This window comes from Malurus melanocephalus, unplaced genomic scaffold, assembly GCF_030028575.1.
Source record: "Malurus melanocephalus ecotype Western Australia unplaced genomic scaffold, MMel_1.1 scaffold_115, whole genome shotgun sequence".
In the NCBI taxonomy this organism is placed as follows: domain Eukaryota; kingdom Metazoa; phylum Chordata; class Aves; order Passeriformes; family Maluridae; genus Malurus; species Malurus melanocephalus.
This window is the reverse complement of record NW_026623347.1, coordinates 1,763,343-1,782,770: the sequence shown is the minus strand read 5'-3', so window position 1 is coordinate 1,782,770 and position 19,428 is coordinate 1,763,343. Positions and strand designations below refer to the sequence as shown.

Here is a 19,428-nt window from a genome sequence, read left to right as displayed (position 1 = left end):
GTGCTGGGTTGGAGGGGAGCACAGGGCAGGGTTTAGCTGGGATGGGCTCTGGGAGCAGCTTGCCTTTGGTTGTTGTTCTTCATATATATTATTTTTTTATATAATAAARAATAACGTTCTGCTGTTGATATTAACAAAAAACAACATTCTGCTGTTGCTGAAGGCTGGACATGGGCTTCACTGGGCCTTTGTCCATCCAGTCCAGCCCAGGGTGAGATTTGATCCCTCCCTGCTCCTTGGGGTAATCATCAAACACTTCCCCTGACATCAGCTTCTGGCTCCTCTTCAGAAAGGCAATGGGGAGAGGGAGAGCTCACAACAGCAGCATGAGAAAATTTGGGGCCAGAAAGCACGAGAGGCCAAAAATTAAAGGCCAGRAGCTGCAAGTTCCACTGACCACACCTCTGGAAGGAGCTTGGGACAAGCTGGCCATCATCTACAACGAACTGTGATCTCAGCTTGTTGTGCTGTGGCTTGTTGTGGGTGGACACACAGAGACTGGCACGGATGGGTTCCACTCTCAGCCCACCAGGGAATGTCCCAAACGGGCAGCAGCCAGGGGACAGGGACCACGGGGTCTCTGTTAGTGTCACCTCTTGGGAAACTGAGGCACAGAGAGCTGAGCTCAGTCACGGGAAGCCTGCTGCCCTGCTGATGTCTGTCAGTCTGTCCAGCTGAGCCCTGCTGAAGGCTCTGCAATAGCTCCTGCAGGGCAGGGGTACCAGTCACAGTCACTGCTTATTTCATTATTGTCTTTTTCCACCCCAAACCCACGCTGCCAGTCTGAGAAGGTACAACAGCAAGTCTCCAGCCCAGAGCAGTCTGAAGCTCCCTGCTTTGCTCTCAGGGTCAGCACCAAGTGAGGGTCCTGCAGCCCAGGATGGCTGCACCCCTGGATGGCTGCAGTGGCCCAGCAGGTGCACCCCTGAAAAGGAGCTGCTCCTGCCCCCAGCCCGGGGATTTTGGGGTGACAAAGCCAGCTTTGTAAGGATAGCCCTCAGCTGCCCAAGGAGCTGCTGTTGGGGGCAGAGAGATGCACAGGCTGTGGGACAGTGGGGTTGCATCCAGCTGATTTCCCTAGTTCAAGTTTCCTTCATGTTTTTACCTTCATTCCAAGGTTTTAACATTAAAACTCCCCAAAGGCAGGAGAGGGAAGATCCCCTTGCACACCTTACACTGCCAAAATTCCCCCGAGATCAGCCTCCACCGCGAAGCCCTGACAGGGGCATTAAATCAGCAGTGGACGCCCCACCAGTCTCCCCTCTCCCCACAGCTACCTCCCCTCCCCTGGGCTGAATAGGGAGCATGAGAAACCAGGCTGGGCAGGGACGGCCCCGTGCCCCTCGCTTTCTTTCAGGATCACAGCATCTATGGGGCCGCTTGTGTTCCCCCAGCTCCTCTCCCCCCGCGACATCGGGGGCTGTGATCTGAAGGCAGCGGGCCTGGAGATGGAGAAAAATGCAGGAGTGGGGAGGGGGAGACAGGGACCGTCCCCTCCCGCCACCACCACCGCCAAAGCCCCAAATTCTTAGACCTGGAGGAGTCACCACCAAATTCCATTCAACTGACAGAAAAGAAATCAAATCCTTTTAAAGAGAGCCCACTTTCCCCGCAAGAATGCTCCCTCGGCCTTTTGTTGCAGGGCTTTGCTTGCTCCCAGCAGCTCGGAGGAAGCTGCTCCAATACATTAACCAGTTTAACTTGCTCGTGACCCCCTCTGCCCAGCGCACAATGAAACTCTTCGCCCGCTTTTCTCCCTGGCTCCTTTTCAGGAGCTAAATCCCCCGCTGTTCCCTGCTCGCTGCCTCTCTCACTCAACCTTTCTCAGGCCTCTGCTGCAGCCCCGGGAAAATAATGACGCTTTGCATTTGTATAGCCCCCGGCCCCGTGGGATCTCCCAGCGCCCCGTACGGATCGAATCGTGTCCTCCCGCCCCGCCGAGAGCACCGGCAGCCCCCGGAGGTGGAGGGGGAAAGCGATGTAGGGTCTGAGACCACGGGGAATTGCAGCAGGACCTGGTGGTGCCGGCGCTGGAGCACATCTGGGGATGATGGGCAGGGGGGCAGCTCAGCATCATAAGCAGGAAATTTGCGGGCTGGGCACGGTGCCGCCTCAAAGGCACTCTGCCACAAGGGCAGGGAGGTTTTATGCTCCGAAGGTGATTTAAAAACCCGCGATAGATGAAAAAAAAAAAAAAGCTGAGCCCTTGCCCTGGCCCTGAATAGCGGAGCCTATCAGACAATGGGAAGTTAACCAAACCCGGAACGGGAGCGCAGAGTTCTGCCGCGGGGCGCTGCCGTTTTCCTACCAGTAATTGATGCAAAGTCTCTTTTGTGCTCTCAGAAAATCCCAGAAACAAAGAGCGGAGGGGTGAGAGGCAGAGCACGGGCAGGGTCCAGCTCCCTCCTCCGACATCTCCCTGGCAAACCTGAGCCGCACGGTCGGAGCGGTGGCCGCCCGAACCCCGTTAAATACCCCCGACAATACCGCAGCGGCCAAGTCGGCGCCCGACAGAGCTTTTAACCCCTGTCCGACGGAGCGCGTAAATCGCCCCGGGCASACAATGCAGCTCTGCAGCTCGAGCGAGGCATTTCTCTCGGATGACCTGAACACTTTATTACTGGGGATTTATTAAGCATTTTTAGCAGCCCTGAGAACCTGGGAGCCTCTTAGGGACCACCTATTGAGTGCCGGGGTCAGGCTGCGAGCAGGGGCGATGCGGAGAGTTTAAACCAATTTAAACAGACCTAATACCATGGGATGGTTGAAAGGGAGATGCCCCACGTGCAGCCCCAGCCCTGGGTTGGTGCGGGGCTGAATCCAGCCATCTCCAGTGGAAAACTAGTCTGGAGTTTCAGTTAAGTTGATCTGAAGTGGGAGTGATCACATCTTTGAGATCTGGGGGATTTTGGCAGAATTTTCTGTCTTGGAACCATCTCTGCAGAGTCAGGCAGAGTGGGGAGCACAGCAGCACCCTGCAGCCATAGCTGGCCTCACCTCACATCCCAGTGGGGTGAGTTATGGACTGTGTCCAAARTGGGATCCTTGCARGGAGAGYAAGGGAGATGCCCCTGCCRGTYCAGCYTTGGCATCCCWCTGCAGAGCAGCTGTGACAGCAYCCCTCTCCCCTGGCCCTTGTGTTTGTGGGGCACCCAAATTTGTCTGGTGCTGGAAATSACCCCTGTTGGGTTTAAGCTGTTTGCACCCAGAAAATTGTCTGAGTGCCAACGGACCAGGCACCAGGTGTTCCTGTCAGCATCCTCCATGGCCCCTTCCTGCTCCCTGCCCCTCAGGTCCCATCCTGTGCCGGCTGAGGAGTGACAAGGGGGACTGCGCACACCGTCATCTCCCCAGGGGACACAGCGCCTTGCTGGGGACATCCACGTGGCAGGTGAGGGCCGAGCCAGGAGGCCAGGCGCCTGGAGAGGAAATCTGCGGGGATGCGGCCAGCGGCCGGACAATCCCGGAGGAGTCTTGTTCTGGCAGGACAATGCTGCTGCAAGAACAACTCCCCCKCGCCGCGGGCCCTGGGCAGCCGAGCTGAGCCGAGGAACAGCCCCGGGATGGTTTTACGGGCCGGGAGCGCCCTTGTGCCAGCAGCGGCGGCAGCAGAGCGGCTCCTCCAGCCCCTGCATCTCTCGGGGCCGGAGCACACAGAGCCCGGAGCACACAGAGCCCGTATTGTCACCCCCCCGCCCCGCCGGCTGGGACCCCAACATCTGGCCACAGCGCCTGTCCCCAGCCAGTGCCGGGGCTGCGGGAGTGGCAGAGCAGCTGGTCGGGGGAAAAGTGCCTTTCCTCCCCTTTTGGCTGCTGGAGAATGGGGCTCTTTCTTCATTCAGGGTTTTGCTGCTCGGGCTTTTCAGCTGCCTCTCGAGCAGCGGTTGCTGTGCCATCGGGTTGGAGACAAAGGGCGCCCAAAAAAAAAAGCAAATTGAGACTGGAAGGCTGGGCAGCAATAGCGGGAAGTGGGGAGTGTGGGATTTGGTTCCTGTGTTTGTATGGTCTAACTGCATTTTTTTTTTTCTTTTATTATGGGAGGCCTCTTTGGCAACCCAGATCTGTCTCCAGCCGTGGGCAATGCCCTGCAAAACCAAACCCCACAACCTCCCTGAGCATTTCTAGCCTGGAATCATGGTTCAAGTGCTGACCAGGAGAATGTRCAGCCCAAAATCATGAGGAGGCAAATGCTGGGGCTTGCCTGAGGAAGCAGTTTCCCTGCTTCATCCTGCCTGGTATTATGGTATTGTTTATCCAGTGCCAGAGATGAATGGAGCACGTGACAGCAGCAAAAATGCAAGTTGGACAAGGTCCCTGCCCAAAAATGCAGCAGCCCCTGATTATGGCATTACATTGCAGCCCAGGCCCAAACCCAAATCCGCCTCCCTGTAGCAGCACACTCCCTGGGAAAGAAAACCCCAAGAGCTCACTGCTTGCTGAGACAGAGGGTAAGGGATTCAGCGCCAGGAAAATATCAAGTTGGTGGCACATCCAGGACCAAATTTCAACCAAGTTTTCTCTTTCAGCCRCCACTTGTCCCACTGTCTGACTGGAAAAATGGTGTCTTATTTAACAAGCCATCATTATCATAATTAGTGATCACTGGAGGTGGGGGGAAGGGGCTGCTTGGTATCTATGTAGCATTTATTTTTGGATATGCCAGAATTTTGGGGCTGTCCCAAAGCACGCTGCTGTGCCCAGGTTGAGGTTGGTCAGTTCTGGGAGCCTCTCCAGGTCTCCCTGAGAAGGAATGGGAACAAACTCTCCTGGCTCCCTGTCCCCAGATTTACCCACCAGAAGGGATCTTGGTGGAAGTGAGAGGAGTGCTGTGGTTTTGGGGGGGTTGGTGTGCTTGTTTTCAATTATTCTTGGCCTCAGAGGAGATTGATGGGGCACTGCCCGGAGTTTGGTCAGGCTGGTCAGCTTTCTGGAAACCTCTTGGACAGGGCTGTGAGAAAACCTCTGTGCAGGGCTTTGGGAAAGGACAGCTCGGGATAAGGAATAGGATGGGGAACGGGATGAGGAACGGGATGAAGAACGGGATGGGGAACGGGATGGGGAATGGATGGGGAACGGGATGGGGAACGGGATGAGGGAGGAATGGGGAACGGGATGGGGAACGGGACGGGGAACAGGATGGGGAACGGGATGAGGAATGGAATGAGGGCGGGATGGGGAACGCACCCGTTGCTCCGGTCAGAGCAGCGAACGGCTCTCCCGGCGTGCTGGGGATGCAGGGGAGCAGAGCCTCGCCATCCCGGATTATCAAGGGGAAGGGAGGAGGAGAAGGAGAAGGAGAAGGAGGAGGAGGCGCCGGCACCCTGCCCGCACCCAGCCGTGCGCTCCCGGCCGCGGAGATGCGCGGGGCTGGGGCCGGCAGCGGGCAGGACGGGGCTGGYGGAGCCGGGACGCGTGTAGGGGCTGGCGGGGAGATCGCGGGGGTCGGAGGGACGCGGGCGGTCCGCGGGCAGGGCCGGGCGGTGCTCACGCCCCGAGTGGGGCGGCCCCGGGTCTGTCCCTCCCCGGGCGGGGCGGGCGCGGTTTAAAGGCGGCGGCGCGGCGGGGGCCGGCGGTGGCGGCGGAGCGGAGCGGCGAGGAGCGGAGGGAAGGAAGGATGCTGAAGAGCTGCGGGAGGAAGCTGCTCCTGTCCCTCGTGGGCTCCATGTTCACCTGCCTCCTGGTGCTCATGGTGGAGCCGCCGGGGAGGCCGGGGCTGGCCCGGGGGGAGGCCGGCGGGGCGCAGCGGGCGCTGCAGAGCCTGGGGGCGGCGGCGGCCGTGGCTCCCCCGGCGGCGCAGGGGCCACCAGGGCTCCGCAGCTTCGCCGATTACTTCGGGCGGCTGAGCCGAGCGCGGAGGGAGCTGCCCCCCGCCCCGCCGAGCCCCCCGCGGCCGCCGGCCGAGGACATCTCCCCYCGCGATGTCTTCATCGCCGTCAAAACCACCAAGAAGTTTCACAAGGCGCGGCTGGAGCTGCTGCTCGACACCTGGATCTCCCGCAACCGCGACATGGTAAGGGATGGGGACAGGGATGGGGATGGGGCCGGTCCCCGCCGCTGGCCGGGATGGAGCGGATCGGGACGGGCTGCAGCCCAAGGGTCTCCGCCGCGGTCCCGGCCCTTCGTCCGGAGGGATCCGGCTGGTGCTGTGACCCAGCAAACACCGCACCCCCTTCCCGATTCCACCGTAYCGCTGAGCCGGGGGGCGTTCTGAGGCAATTGTGATTTGGGGAGGGTGAAATGAGGAGTTGCAGGGTGAGTTYGGAACGGGAGAGTGATGGAGAGAGCCCAGCCTTGGCTCCTCACACTCATCAGTCCCTCAAAACTGCTCTGGGGTTCTTTCCGCTGAGCACCTCCCATGGCAGAGCTGGGAGTTGCTTTCCACGGGTGAAACTGAGGCACGGTTTAGGGGTGCAGCCGAGCCCGTGGGTGCCACAGTCCGGGTCAGCCCCTGCGGTTGKGCTGCCCAAGGAACACTCAGTTTAGCAGCCCAGAGCTGGGAGAGTTCTGGGATGTTCCGAAGACTCAAGGGCAGGATTGGAGTGCCTGGGAGCTCTCGCGGGTCTGCACCGGCTCACCCACACCGGGGCATCTCCAGCGAATCTGGTTCCTGACCTTCCTGATGTCCTGCTCGCAGTCCTGGCAGTCCCTTACTCTGTCCTTCAAGTACTGAAGCAAAATTCAAAAGGAAAAAAAAAAAAAAAAAAGCTGTTTCCTTAGGAAATGTGCTCTGCCATTTGCTCTTAAGACACGTTTTCTACCCTTAGACAGCTTCCCAGAAGTTAATTATGTCTGGTCCTAACCTTTTCATCCTACTGTCTTCACGTGTTTCCTCCTGGCCTGGAACTGAGTTTCTTGCTTGCAAACTGTTTTCCTTGGAAATCTGGAGTGGCTGAGGGTGGAGGCAGTGGGGGAAGGATCGACMTGCCCCTGCCCTCCTCACCCAGCTCTGCTGGACCTTGTGAGCTCCTGGCTCCTCACTGTACCCCAAGCATTATCTTGTGATTTATTTTTTCCCCGTGAATCATGTTCCTTTTTAAAATTTTTTTCTTTTTGCTCAGGTTTCCTGGGCTTGGCAGTGGATCTGCCACTTCTCCTTGGTCCAGTTATTTAATGGAAACCTCTTTTATGCTCTGCTGTCACTGTGAGGGGGTGGTGAGTGGTAGTGGGGGGAAACGCTCTTTGAGCACCTACAGATGATCCTGGGAATGGCTGCTCTTTTTTTTTTCCCTCCTCCCTCTTGTGAGCTCCGGCTTTCTTCTAGCTTTTTTTTTTTTGTTGTTGTGCTTCGTTTGTCCGTTTGGATTCCCAGAGCCCCAAGGCTCGGCTCTCACGCTGTCCCCCTGGGCAAGCTAACAAAGCCCCTTTTCTCCTGGCGCAGAGAAAAGGCTTCGCAGCCTCTTGTGTGGCACTTTCCATGGGAACGAGGGAGCCGGAGCCGGCCGTGTCCAGGTCAGGTTGCCTAGAGATGAGGGCCACGAAGCCAGGGGGGCCGCAGCCCGGCGAGGTGCCCGCCTGACAAGCCAAGCCAAGGCGCTGAGTGACGGCTCTTGTACAGCACTTGAGGACAAGGAGCTGCCGAGAGGGCTGCGGGCAGCTCCCGCAGAGCAGAGCGGGGCTCTGGGGACGCGAGGAGAGGGGATGAACCCGCGCTGCTGGAGGAGATCGGCTCCGCTCTTCCCACGCCGACACAGTCCCTGTCTTTGGGAAGCTTTGAGGCACCCTGGGCTTCCCCAAACAGCGCATCAACTTGGGGGTTTTTGCCTGCAGAGTGTGGGGTTGGCGCTATGGGGCTCGTCTCTCTTGCTTCCCTGCAGTTCTGGCATCTCTTCCTTGCCTGGCRCCCCAATTCCATCCCAGGAGGGTGCTCTGGTGGCAGTGGGGCACTGCCTTTGCTCAGATGTGTCTCTTGCTCTGAGTCAGGACTGTCTCTGCTCATCCTCTGGGCTCACTGAGGGTGCTCAGTCCCATGAACTGCCTCACCAGCACGGGGAAGTTCCTGCCCCARGGCTGACAATGTTGACAATCTCCCTTGCTTGATGCTGCATCTCTCTTTCTCCTGCTCTTCCTTTCCCTCTGGCTGGTCACTGGCCGGGCAGGAGGGCTGCAGGCCCTGCTGAGAARGGGTTAAACGCCGCAGGTAGCTCCTGCCTGGAGCCTGGCAGATAGGGGGAACAGCTATTGTGTCCTTCCTTGGCTGCTCTTTGTTCTGCCCACAATAGTCCCTGTTTCCTGCCCTCTGTCACCTCCAAGACACTGCAAAGGGCACCCCCTTCTCCTTCCTGCCTCTCTGCAGGGAGAGCACATCCCTGTTCCCTTCTAAATCTCCTCTTTGCGTTGCACAATCCGGGCCAGACAAGCCGCTCTTGGAGGAGAGTTATGGGTTTTCCCCTCCTCGCTTTGGGGAGAGTTTGCAGCTGTCTCGGTATCCTTAGGATGCTGAAGTGTGGGCTGGAGAAACTTTGCACTTGAAAGGAAAGAGAGGGGGKAGGAAAACTGCCATTAAACAGAAATCCCGGACAGAAGCAAGTCCAAACCCACTGCTTTCCTTCTGACCCGGGTGATTTGCAGCGGCAGGGCTGCCAAAGGCACATCTCCTGGCCCTGGGGTTACCCTAAAAGCGGCTGTGCGTACCTGGGGTGCCCCGGAGGCATCCAGGCAGCTCGGCACACGCCTCGGAGCCCGCGGAGGCTCCAGCCCGGGCCGCCGTCCCGGCAGCGTGGGATCCGCTGGCTGCCTCCCGCTCTCTCTGCGGCGCGGTAATTGCAGCCTTTGAAAAATTCCTGCTCTCGGGGCAAAGGGAACGCGTTTGCCTTCCAGAGAGCACGCTCCTCTGATGGCGGCTCCCAGATCTSCCCAGCACCTTGGCCAGGGTCCCCACCCACCCGCTGCAGTGCGCTGGCATGCGAGACTCCGGAGAGCAGGGGCTGCTCATCCCAAAACTGCCCCGCGGTGCAGCTGCCTCCCCCCAGCCCTGGGCGGTGTGCCAGGCCCTGCTGAGCGCTGCTCAACTCGCATCAAGTGTGAGGGTCCCTCCCTGCCGTCCCCCGTGTGGGTTTTAGGGGTGGAGGCCCCTTAATTGCCCGTCCCAAAAMGCTGCTGCTGTCCTTGTCCATAAAAGCCCCGGAGCCGGTGAGCGGCGCGTGGAGCACCAGGCGGGAGGGCGGGGGACCCTCGCCACACAATGAGCTCATTGTTTGCGAGGAGGTTATTAAAAAATTATAGCATTTGAAATTACAGCGGAGGATTCTTCCTCTTGCCCAAAGGAGCCGGGGGGGGAGGAAGGGCCCGCGGCCCTGCAAGCCCCTTCCCCGCCTCTGCAGGTCCCAGCCCCGCGATCCTGTGCCAGCACAGACCTGCCCCCGGTCCTGGGTAAAACCAGGGATGCTGCCATCGTGGCACTCTGCCAGGGCGGGGACAGCGCCGTCACACTGCTCACAACTTGTTGAAGAGGAGTGGGGAATTTCCCCTCTCAGTGCTAAGGCTGGAGGGCAAAGGAGAATATTTGCTGTGGGTGACACAAAAMTGGGCAGYTCTGGCTGTMTACTGACCTTCTCCAGAGCCCCTCRCCCASCTRGAGACRGAGGKACCCCCAACCAGCACTGCTTCACTGCCYCMTTTYCTCTGCACCCAAGAGGGGTGGCTGWGCAMAGKGTGCTGGGTGCTCCATCCTCACCCAGCATGGGGAAGCGAGACGTGGCACAGGGTCAGGGTTTGTGCACTGCTGGGTCACGGGGTGCCTGCCTGGCCCAGTTCCCCTTTTGGGTGGGTGTGCTGGTGCCATGGTGGCTGGGCTGGGGTGTGCTGAGCATGTGTCACCCCGGGAAGTCACAGAAACCCCGGGCCAGGCAGCGCAGAGACCTCGGGGTGGCCCTGGCTGGTGGGACACGTTGTGCAGCACCCAGCCATGAGCAACCCACGAGCTGCACAGCGGAGGGGAAATGAGTCACCCCGAAAGGAGAAATGAAGGGGAGGCAACGCAAAAAAAAAAAAAAAAAAAAAAAAAAAAAAAAAAAAAAAAAAAAAAAGAGAGGCCTCCCCAAGGGCGAGGAGGAGGCGGTGAGGGGCTCCTGGCGGGCACGGGGGGAGCTGACCCCGCTCTGGGCAGGGGATCCCGGGTGCCGCTCAGTCCGGGCCGCGGGGCCGCGCATTGTGCGGGGCCGCGCCGAGCGMTGGCAGCTATTGTTCGGCAGCGATTTGGCATCCTGTGTTTCTTGAAGCTGCAGTTCTGAGAACAATGAGGTTTCCTGCAGGGGCTGGGGAGGGGGGCAGAGGGCCTTTCCTCTCTTGCACCCCGCAGGAAAAGTTTCTGTGGGGGGMRTCCAAGGGGTCCTGACACCCCTCGRTGCTGAGGYTGGGGTGGGGGYCRGGWGGGACAGGGCTGGGTGTAAGGGCTGGGAGCGATTTTTGACCCTGCAGGGTCTGGAGGGGTGGCTTGGTGGGTGACAGCTCCGTGGTGTTGGCTGCAGTGTCCACTCACACTGCCATAAACGGGACACTGCCCTCATGTCTGACATCCCACAYGGGCAGTGCCAAAGGTGGATTCATGTTTGTCACTTGTCCCCATCCTTTTCTGGCCTATCCCCTGCCAGRCTTGGCTGTCACCTCTGCTCCTCTCCCCTGCAGCCCCAGCTCTAAGGCCATGCTGCAAGGGTGCAGCTCCCCTCCAAGAAACACAGACAAATTAATTACAAAAATTACTTTAAAATAAAACCTTTAATTTTTTTACTTTTAATTGAATGTGACGGTGGGGTTGAGATGGATGTGGAAACCTGAGAGGGCCCAATAGGTGCCCATATGGGGTGATTGCAGCCCTGTGCCCTGTCCCAGTCCCTGGGATGYCACCTGGTCCTGGGATGAGAATGGGGAGAGGCCGGGGGAGATGCCTTGCTAGGATGAAACCTTTCAGTGCAGGCGAGGAATAAACAATTGTCCCTGCGGTCTATTTATAGAGGCTGGGCTGCAGGATTAGTTGTGGGGTTATTTTTGGAGCAGCTGAAGGCAGTTGCTGGACGGCGCTTCTGAGCTAATCAAGACAGCAGTTTCTGTCTCGCCTGCAGGCTGGAACCTGGCCAGGAGTGAGGGGCAGCCTAACCCCAACCCTAACCCTAAACCCCAATGCCATGGGCATCCTTGGCTGGGCTCCTGGTGCAGCTGAACCCTAAACAGGCACCCCGACCTGAGGCTCTGGGGGAAATGGGGACCAGCAGCTGCACCCTGAACTGTCTGGGGGTGACAGCCCCTCCTCTACCCACAACCCTGACCTCGTCCCACCCCACACACGGTGACACAGCAAACACAGAGCATCCCTGGCCCTGCAGCTGATGGGTCCCCGTCCCCCAGCTGTCCCCTCCCCATCCCCTTTGCTCAGAGCCTTCCTGACCTCTGTCCCTCCCCACAAGCCAGGCTGTGCATTTGTGAGAACCTGCCTTCCCACCTCCTCCATCTTTTATTTTCCCCTTTTTCAAGCCCCAAAGGTCACTTGTAGCCCCGTCCCCTCCCATTGAGSCTCGCTGCAGCCCTGGGCTCTCCCCACCAGCCCCGGCTGGGGACCTGAGCAAACAGGGCCGGGTTAACCAGTGCAGCTGTATGCAAATGACCGCTGCCCGCTTAACTCTGCTCGCTGAGTAAAGTCAACCCCACTATTGTACCCAACTCCTCAAACAAACCACAAAACCCCCGCGCGTTCCCGGGGCCGGCTGCGGGGTGGCACCCAATTTCCAGCTCGCTTGTAATTCATCATCCCCAGCTCTCCATCGTCCCCCWCTCTGCTGCCTCCTGCCTTCCCCCCACCCCAGCCCTTTTGTCTTTCTTCCTTTGCCCTTTTGTGCACGTCTGGTTTTTAATAGCGCTTGGCAGCTGGTTGTGGTTTCTCTCCTCCAGCTTTGTTTGCTGCCCGCTGATTGATGGCGATGCCTTTCCCACCCCCCTGCTCTCCGCTCCTGCTTCTCGTCCTTCCCCAAATCCCAGGCGCAGGGCAGCCCCTCCAAACTTTTTTTCCTGGGTGACATATGCCAGGAATTAGCTGTGTAAATAGAGGAGTGCAGCCGGGCGGGCAGCTCGGGGCCCGGGGAGGAGACTGGGTGCTGCCTGGCACCACAGGGATGGGGCAGTGGGGACTGTCCCCTCCTCGGGGCGGCCAAGGGGCACTCAGTGGCACTGTCTGAGCCCCTCGGGCAGGACACAGGGAGCAGAGAGCAGTCGGGAGGTGCTGTGCTGTTGACACAGGTGGGGACGGGGCTGGCAGCCGGCGCCAGGGACAAACACACCTGCTCAGGGCTGGAATCCCTGCTCAGATCAGGGGATCTGTGCTCTGCACCTGCTCCCCTCTGTGGCCCTGGGGACAGCCCCTGTGGCCCCCAAAATGTCCCTGCCAGCTGCTGCCCCGTGCCAAAGGTGGGAGGATGAGGATGCTGAGTTTGGGGGCTGTGAGGGGCTGCGTTTGCATCTTGAGGGTCTGGCACACGTTGGGCTCTCCAGTGCCACTTGGGGTTTTGACGGGGGGGGAAAAAGGCACCGTCACCATCCTGGATCCCAGGTGCTGCCCAGGGGTGCTCTGTCACACCCAGAGCCATGTGGTCCCAGCCCCTCGGTCCTCAGAGGTGCCTCGTCTTTTCTTTCAGACCTTCATCTTCACCGACGGGGAGGATGAGGAGCTGAAGAAGCAAGCACGTGAGTCTGTGGCTCTTGTCCCTTTGTGTGTGTGACCTGGCCAGGTCCCCTGAGGAGCCCCCACCTGTGGAGCATGGCTGGTGTGGSACCTGTCCTGAGAACTCTGAAAAAGCCCTCTCCACAGGGATTTGGGCCGAGGATGGGATTTGTTTCACCAATAATGCTTAAAGCACCCTCTTCCTGCAACCCCACCTGGGGACAGGTTTCCCTCCCAGTCAGCCCAGTCCCATGTCCTGCCTTGGGCTGCTGGGGATCCCACTGTCAGGGTGGGGAGCCTTTGCACAGCTTTGTCCCTGGGGTGAGCTGGGACTGAGGGGCAATGTGGACAGGGTTTCACAGCAGCRTTTCCCTGGCAGGCACTCTTCGGGCTAGGGTCAGCCTGGTTTATTCTCCCCATGCAAATGACTCCTTTWCAGCTTGGGAAGGGATTGTTTTTGAGCTGGGCTGGTGAAATAGGGCAGGATTTTTGCTGCCATGTCCTGGGGAAGCTGGCTCAGAGACACCCCTTCATCCCCAGGGTGGCTGGGGCACTGGTCAGGGATGGGCAAGGTGATGTAGGGTGGCATCATGATCAGAACGTGGATAGGGCTGATCTACGCTGCATCTGCTGCAACCACACTCCTTATTCACCGCTTTCCCTATCTCACATTGACACAAAAGCCATTCCCCCCTAAATTCATCATTTGCCCAARACAACATCAGGATCATCCATGAGTTTCCATGTCCCTGGCACACCTGGGAGGTGTGTGGTGCAGTGTCACAGTCTGAGTGCATGGGGAGGTATGGGATGCACCAATGATGGGTTTTGACCCCTCTGTTTTCCCCCAGGAAACGTCATCAACACCAACTGCTCGGCTGCCCACAGCCGCCAGGCCCTGTCCTGCAAGATGGCCGTGGAGTACGACAAATTCATCGAGTCCGGCAGAAAGTAAGCGCTACCCGGGGCCGCTGTGGGGGCAGAATGGTGCAAACAGACACCAGCTGTGGTTTTGGGGTCACACCTCAGTGTGGGGACTGGGGAGCTGCCCCGGGCTGGTGTGACACCGCTGTCACTGCAGGTGGTTCTGCCACGTGGACGATGACAACTACGTGAACGTGAGGATGCTGGTGAAGCTGCTCTCCAGCTACCCCCACACTCAGGACATCTACATCGGCAAGCCCAGCCTGGACCGGCCCATCCAGGCTACGGAGAGGATCAGTGAGAACAAGATGGTGAGCCTGGGGACAGTTTGGGGCTGGCCCGATTTGGGCTGGGGGGACAAGGAGGTCTCACTGCTGTTGGCTCCCCTCTCTCGCAGCATCCTGTGCATTTCTGGTTTGCCACGGGCGGAGCAGGGTTCTGCATCAGCCGGGGGCTGGCRCTGAAGATGAGCCCTTGGGCCAGGTAAGAGTTATGGGGTTGCTGTCCCATGGGGGCTCCTCAGGGTCCCCAGGGCACAAAGAGGTGACATTTTTGGGGATGGATGCTGGGAGCATGGAAACAAGCTGGGAAGGGCTTCAGTTCCCCCAAAATTGACTTTTAATCGGAGCTGGGCACCCACCGGCCACCCCCAGACCCTGCAGGGTGCCCGTGTCCCCTGGGCTTTGCTCCTCTGCAGCCCCTCTCTGTCTCCCCGCAGCGGGGGTCACTTCATGAGCACGGCAGAGAAGATCCGCCTGCCCGACGACTGCACCATCGGGTACATCATCGAGTCCGTGCTGGGCGTGAAGCTCATCCGCAGCAACCTCTTCCACTCCCACCTGGAGAACCTCCACCAGGTGCCCAAGTCGGAGATCCACAAACAGGTAACCCAAGCTGGCACCTAAAAATTGGAAAATAGGGCATCACAGCTAAGATATTAATTGACATGTGACCAAAATGTCAGCGGATGGGAAAAGCCCCATCAGCTCATCCCCGTGTGATGATGCAAAGTGTTGCTGGAGACTTTGGGAAATGGGGTCAATTTTGCAGCTCCCCCACGCCTCTGCTTGATCCTTATGGCCATGTCGGCCACTTGACCCCGCTGTGCTTGCCCCGCAGGTGACACTGAGCTATGGCATGTTCGAAAACAAGCGCAACTCCATCCACATGAAGGGAGCCTTCTCTGTCGAGGAGGACCCATCCAGGTGAGATGGGGGTCCCCGTCCCCCCAACCCAGGCTGCCGTGGGGTGCTGCCGTCCCATGCTCAGCTTGGCTCCTCTCCTCCGCAGGTTCCGCTCCGTGCACTGCCTGCTGTACCCCGACACGCCGTGGTGCCCCACCAACATGGTGTATTAGGAGGTGCACGTGCCCTCCAACCTCGTCCCGAGTCTCCCCGGTATCCGACGGGCGTGYGGGACCTGCGTGCGGGTGTGTTGGTCCGGCCTCGCCGCGAGGCGGATGGACAGACGGACGGACGGACGGACGTCGTTGCTGTGGTATTGCACAGTGTGTGTGTACTGAAGGCTGCTGTGCGGCCCCTTGACCCCTGCCCCGCCTGCCCGGCCCCCCGTGCCCTTGCCTGGTCCGGCCGGGATGGCGGAGAGGGACGGGAACTGAGCACTTATCCGCTGGGCACCCCGCGGCCGGCGCGCCCCACGCCATGCGTGGGGAACAGCCACAGCGCGGGGCCCTGCCCCACCCTGGCCTTGCTTCTCCTTGGGTTGGTTTTTTTTTTCCCCCTTTCAAATGTTAAGTTTTTTTGTGTGTTCTTCCCTTTGCATCTGCACCCCAACCCGTTCCCGTAATCCCTCACCCGCCCCATCCCCTCTCCCAGTCCCAAAATCTCAGCAGCGAAGCTCTGGCTCTCAGTTTGGATGAGGGGTCCCGGTGAGTTCTGCTCCCTGGCTCGGTGGGCAGGCAGAGCAGGCAGAGGAGGGCAGGGGAAGCCTCTGGCCGTGGCCGTGGCTCCTCCAGGGGCTGCAAAGCTGCTGGGTGCTTGCCAGCTGCACTGGAGGGAGATGGTGGGGTGGGCTGGGGGCTGGGGTCGGTGTCCACTCCATCTCCCAGAGCTGMCCCCACACAGGTGAAGTGTTGTGGGCAGCACGGGTGGTGAATTATTGACAGACTCGTGTAAGAGTTCCTATAAATGTGGCTGTGGCAGGAGGGCTTTGCCACACTGGGGTGGGCACCGTGTTAGTGCAGGGTCTCCCTCCAGTGCTGCCTGCCAAGAGCACCCCGAGGTCTGGCCGGGGGCTGTGTGGGTGTCCCATGTGGGGCCAGAGCATTGTCCAGCCCTGGCCTGGCCGTGGGTGCCTCCAGGGCACCTGCCACAGGTGCTCTCCCTGATGGAAGGGATGTACCCAGGGAGGGAAAGAGACCCTGCATCCTCCGAGAGCTGCCCTGCCTGCCAACACCAGCCCTCTCTGTGCCCCCGAGCTGAGCCAGAGCYGAACATTTCCAACTTGAAGCTGAGTGAAAATAGCCCATAATGGGTGTGTTGTAAATATGTTATTGCGCCAGTATTTTTTTTACTGTGCCCTTTTTTTTTAAGAAAAACCACATTGAGAAATATGTAGATTTTAAAATGCTTTTTATACATTTTCTGTGGATCAGAAAAAGAAAAAAAACCCCAACCTTTGATAATCTGTTTAAGAAAGAAAAAAAAAAAATCGCGATGTCTTGTAACTATCACTTACCTTAATTTATATGTTCCAGTATCTGGAATGTCACTCTGTGCTTTCTGTAACTAGGATGTGTTTAAAGCAATAGATGTGGGGAGGGGAACCAGCATGGACAGTGTGTTCTCAGGGACCTGAACCCGATCGCTGCCACGGGGTTCCCGTGGGAGCGGTCACCAATAAAGCGGCTTTTTTTGCTGACCACAGTCACCTGGTCCCGGGCTCCGTTGTCTCTTTATGGATGTGCTGCCCCGAACGCCCCTTGATCCCCCGCAGATGTTGTCACCTCGGGCCGAGCTCTCAGGGATGCCCCGAGGAGGGGCTGCGCCTCCAGCCCGTTTTTCCCACGGGTACCGSGATCCTGCTGGCCATTTGCATCGCGGGGTGTGAGGGTCCTCTCCTCCTTCCCCTTTCCCAAAAGGCTCGGACAGGGGTTTGGCACCTCGGGGCCGGTTTTTCCCAGGCTCGGGATGAGGTGCGAGCCGGTTGTTAGCGGGGTGTTGTTAACAGCCGGCGGCCAGGCGTGTGCGTGGGAAGCTTGGGGGCTGCGGGGAGGAGCCCCTTCCTCCCTTCCCCCTCCTCCCAGCCCCTTCCGTATCCTCCCGACCCCTTCTCTTCCCTCCCAGCCCTCCCTTCTCCCTGCCCGCCGCGCTTTCAGCCAACACCGAGCATCCACCTGCCAGGAGCAATCCCCAGCTTTCCACGAAAAATCAGTCCCCCCCCTTCTCCAGCCAGTCCAGTTTGTGCACTGGTACCAGCTTCCACCTGCACCATCCCCTTCTTCCTGCACAGCCACACAGCCAGCCAGCACTCTTTTTTTCTTTTTTTTTTTTTTTTTTTTTTTTTTTTTCCCCTTTTCGAGGCGCACTTACTTAGTTCACAGTTTCGCTCGAATCTCTGGGTTATCAGGGGTGGCCATGCTAAAAATACAGCCTGGCAGGAAGTCTGCGTGTGCTGAAGCAGCCACCCCTCCTCCCGGCACCCGCTCACCCTTCAGACAGCCCCAAAAACAGAAGTGCCCCATTCTCTGCAGCCCTTGGTGAGATTTGGGTCTGGCTGCTGCCTCAAAGAGCTGACACTGCCCTGACCCAGCCACCCCAAAAAGCGCCCTGGAGAAAGGGCAGGGTGGATGGACATCCCTGGGGCCAGGGATGCTGTGCTGGTGCAGGATCTGGTGCCTCTCTGCCCCTCCCTGGTGCGGGGCCGGTGAAGGGACCTGTGTCAGGCACAGGAAGCTGTGACACCCCACTGCTGTGACACCCATCTTCTGTGACACCCCACTGCTGTGACACCCCATCTTCTGTGACACCCTATGTGCTGTGACATCCCACTGTTGTGACACCCCACTGCTGTGACACCCGTCTGCTGTGACACCCCACTGCTGTGACACCCCACTGTTGTGTCACCACACTGCTGTGACACCCCACTGCTGTGACACCCATCTGCTGTGACACCCCACTGTTGTGACACCACACTGCTGTGACACCCCACAGCTCCCCACGGGTTTTCCTATTGCTCACAGGCTGCGGTTTCGGCAGCGTGGGCATTTCCCAGCAGCGGAGCCGTCACCTTCCCCAAGCCTCACCCTGCCTTGGCACCCAGACAGGATGGGGACATGGGGCTGAGTGCCACCAAGGCACTGGGGACAAACAGGGGCTGCAGCTTGGAGTGGGGATGCTGCTGCCAGGAACAGCCCCTGGCAGGGGGAAAGGCTGGGAGGAGGGTGGGCACGGTGCAGCACCTGGAGGGGGCTTAGAAAGTGAAATAAATAATATAAAATACGTTACGAAGTAAAAAATAAAATGCAATATGAAGGAAAAAAGAAAATGTGATTGAAGTAAAATAAAATTTGAGATAAAATAAAATATGAAATAAAATAAAATAAAATATGAGGTAAAATACAATAAAATAAAATAAATTATTAAGTAAAATACAATAAAATAAATATAAAATAAAATTAGAATAAAATAAAATAAATTAAAATAAAATAAAATAATAAAAATAGCCCACTGAGCCTTCAGAAGCAGGGGCAGGCAGCTCACCAGCCCTTCGCTTTGTCTCCCACCAGGCTCCCAGCCTCTCCCTCCTCCCTTCCCTACTCGTGGGCCGAAAAGTAAATAAATACACGCATTAATAAACAAAAGGAAAACAAAAGCAAAGCCTGCTGCTCTCGCATACTTGGCAGACTCTGCAGGCCAGGCTGCTTTCATCTGCACCCCGGCGCTGGTGTGGGATGTCCTGTTTACTCTCGCCCGCTAGCGGCAGCTGATAAGGCAGCTGCACCTTTTGGAGAGGCTGCTGTGTGGTGATGGGGTGGGGACAAGCCTGCCTTGTTGGGGACACTGCCACTGCCACCGTGTAGGGACCGCTGCTGTCGACACCGCTGTGCCCAAGGGATGCTCCAGCCCCRGCCTGGCCAAAGGCTTTCGCCATCTCTGGGTGGTTGCAACATTGAGGGCAGGGAGTAACACACTGGTTTAGTCCTTTCCGCTGCTTCCCACCTCCTTTTTTTTCTTTTTTTTGTTAAATTTACATTTGGGTCACTTGCAGTCCCAGACTTCATGTGAGTCACCGTGTTCCCAGCCCGGCTGTGGGGACTTTCACCAGGGAACGTGTGCGCGGCGATGGGACAAACACCCTGGTACTGACGGCAGCGAGAAATACTTGAGACTTGGGGTGGGAGGGAGACAACAAAACTTGTGTGAATTGGCTCCAAGAGCCACTTCCAGCTGCTTTGGCCCAGAAAACTGGAATATTTGTGGGAAACGAACATAAAAGCATCCGAATGGCAGGGCCTGAGCGACGCGTGCAGCGCTCCAGCTGCAGCTTTGGGAGCCGCTGGTCCCAGCGCTGGATGGGAGAGTGCTGGGACCCTGTGGGGGCACAATCTGCATCCCAGCACCTTTGTGCAGCTGGAGGTGGCTGAATCCACCAGCAGCATGGTCTGGCTTGGGGCGAGGGGCTGCAGAGACCTGCCCCGCTCCCAACCCCTCCTTCCTCCTCCTCAGGGGATGTGTCCCCCTTCATCCCCCACCAAACCAGGCTGGTTTCACCAGGGAAACGGGGCTGGCTTTGTGCTGTCCATGCTGAGGACAGGGACCTGAAAGCATCAGTGACATTGCACAGCCATGCAGTGTCATCACAGTGCTCAGCACTGGGGGATGCTCCAGCCATTTCCT

The 19,428-nt window shown here is 58.3% G+C and overlaps 1 protein-coding gene across 1 annotated transcript; it reads left to right on the top strand.

The window, feature by feature from the left end:
* Positions 1 to 5,584: 5,584 nt before the first annotated feature.
* On the top strand, positions 5,585 to 16,118 carry LFNG (LFNG O-fucosylpeptide 3-beta-N-acetylglucosaminyltransferase). The gene is made up of 8 exons (XM_057369841.1): positions 5,585 to 6,010; positions 12,621 to 12,669; positions 13,498 to 13,597; positions 13,728 to 13,881; positions 13,968 to 14,053; positions 14,289 to 14,454; positions 14,690 to 14,775; positions 14,861 to 16,118. The coding sequence occupies exons 1-8, from the start codon at positions 5,615 to 5,617 to the stop codon at positions 14,925 to 14,927; spliced, it is 1,104 nt and encodes a 367-aa protein (XP_057225824.1). The 5' UTR covers positions 5,585 to 5,614; the 3' UTR covers positions 14,928 to 16,118.
* Positions 16,119 to 19,428: the final 3,310 nt, after the last annotated feature.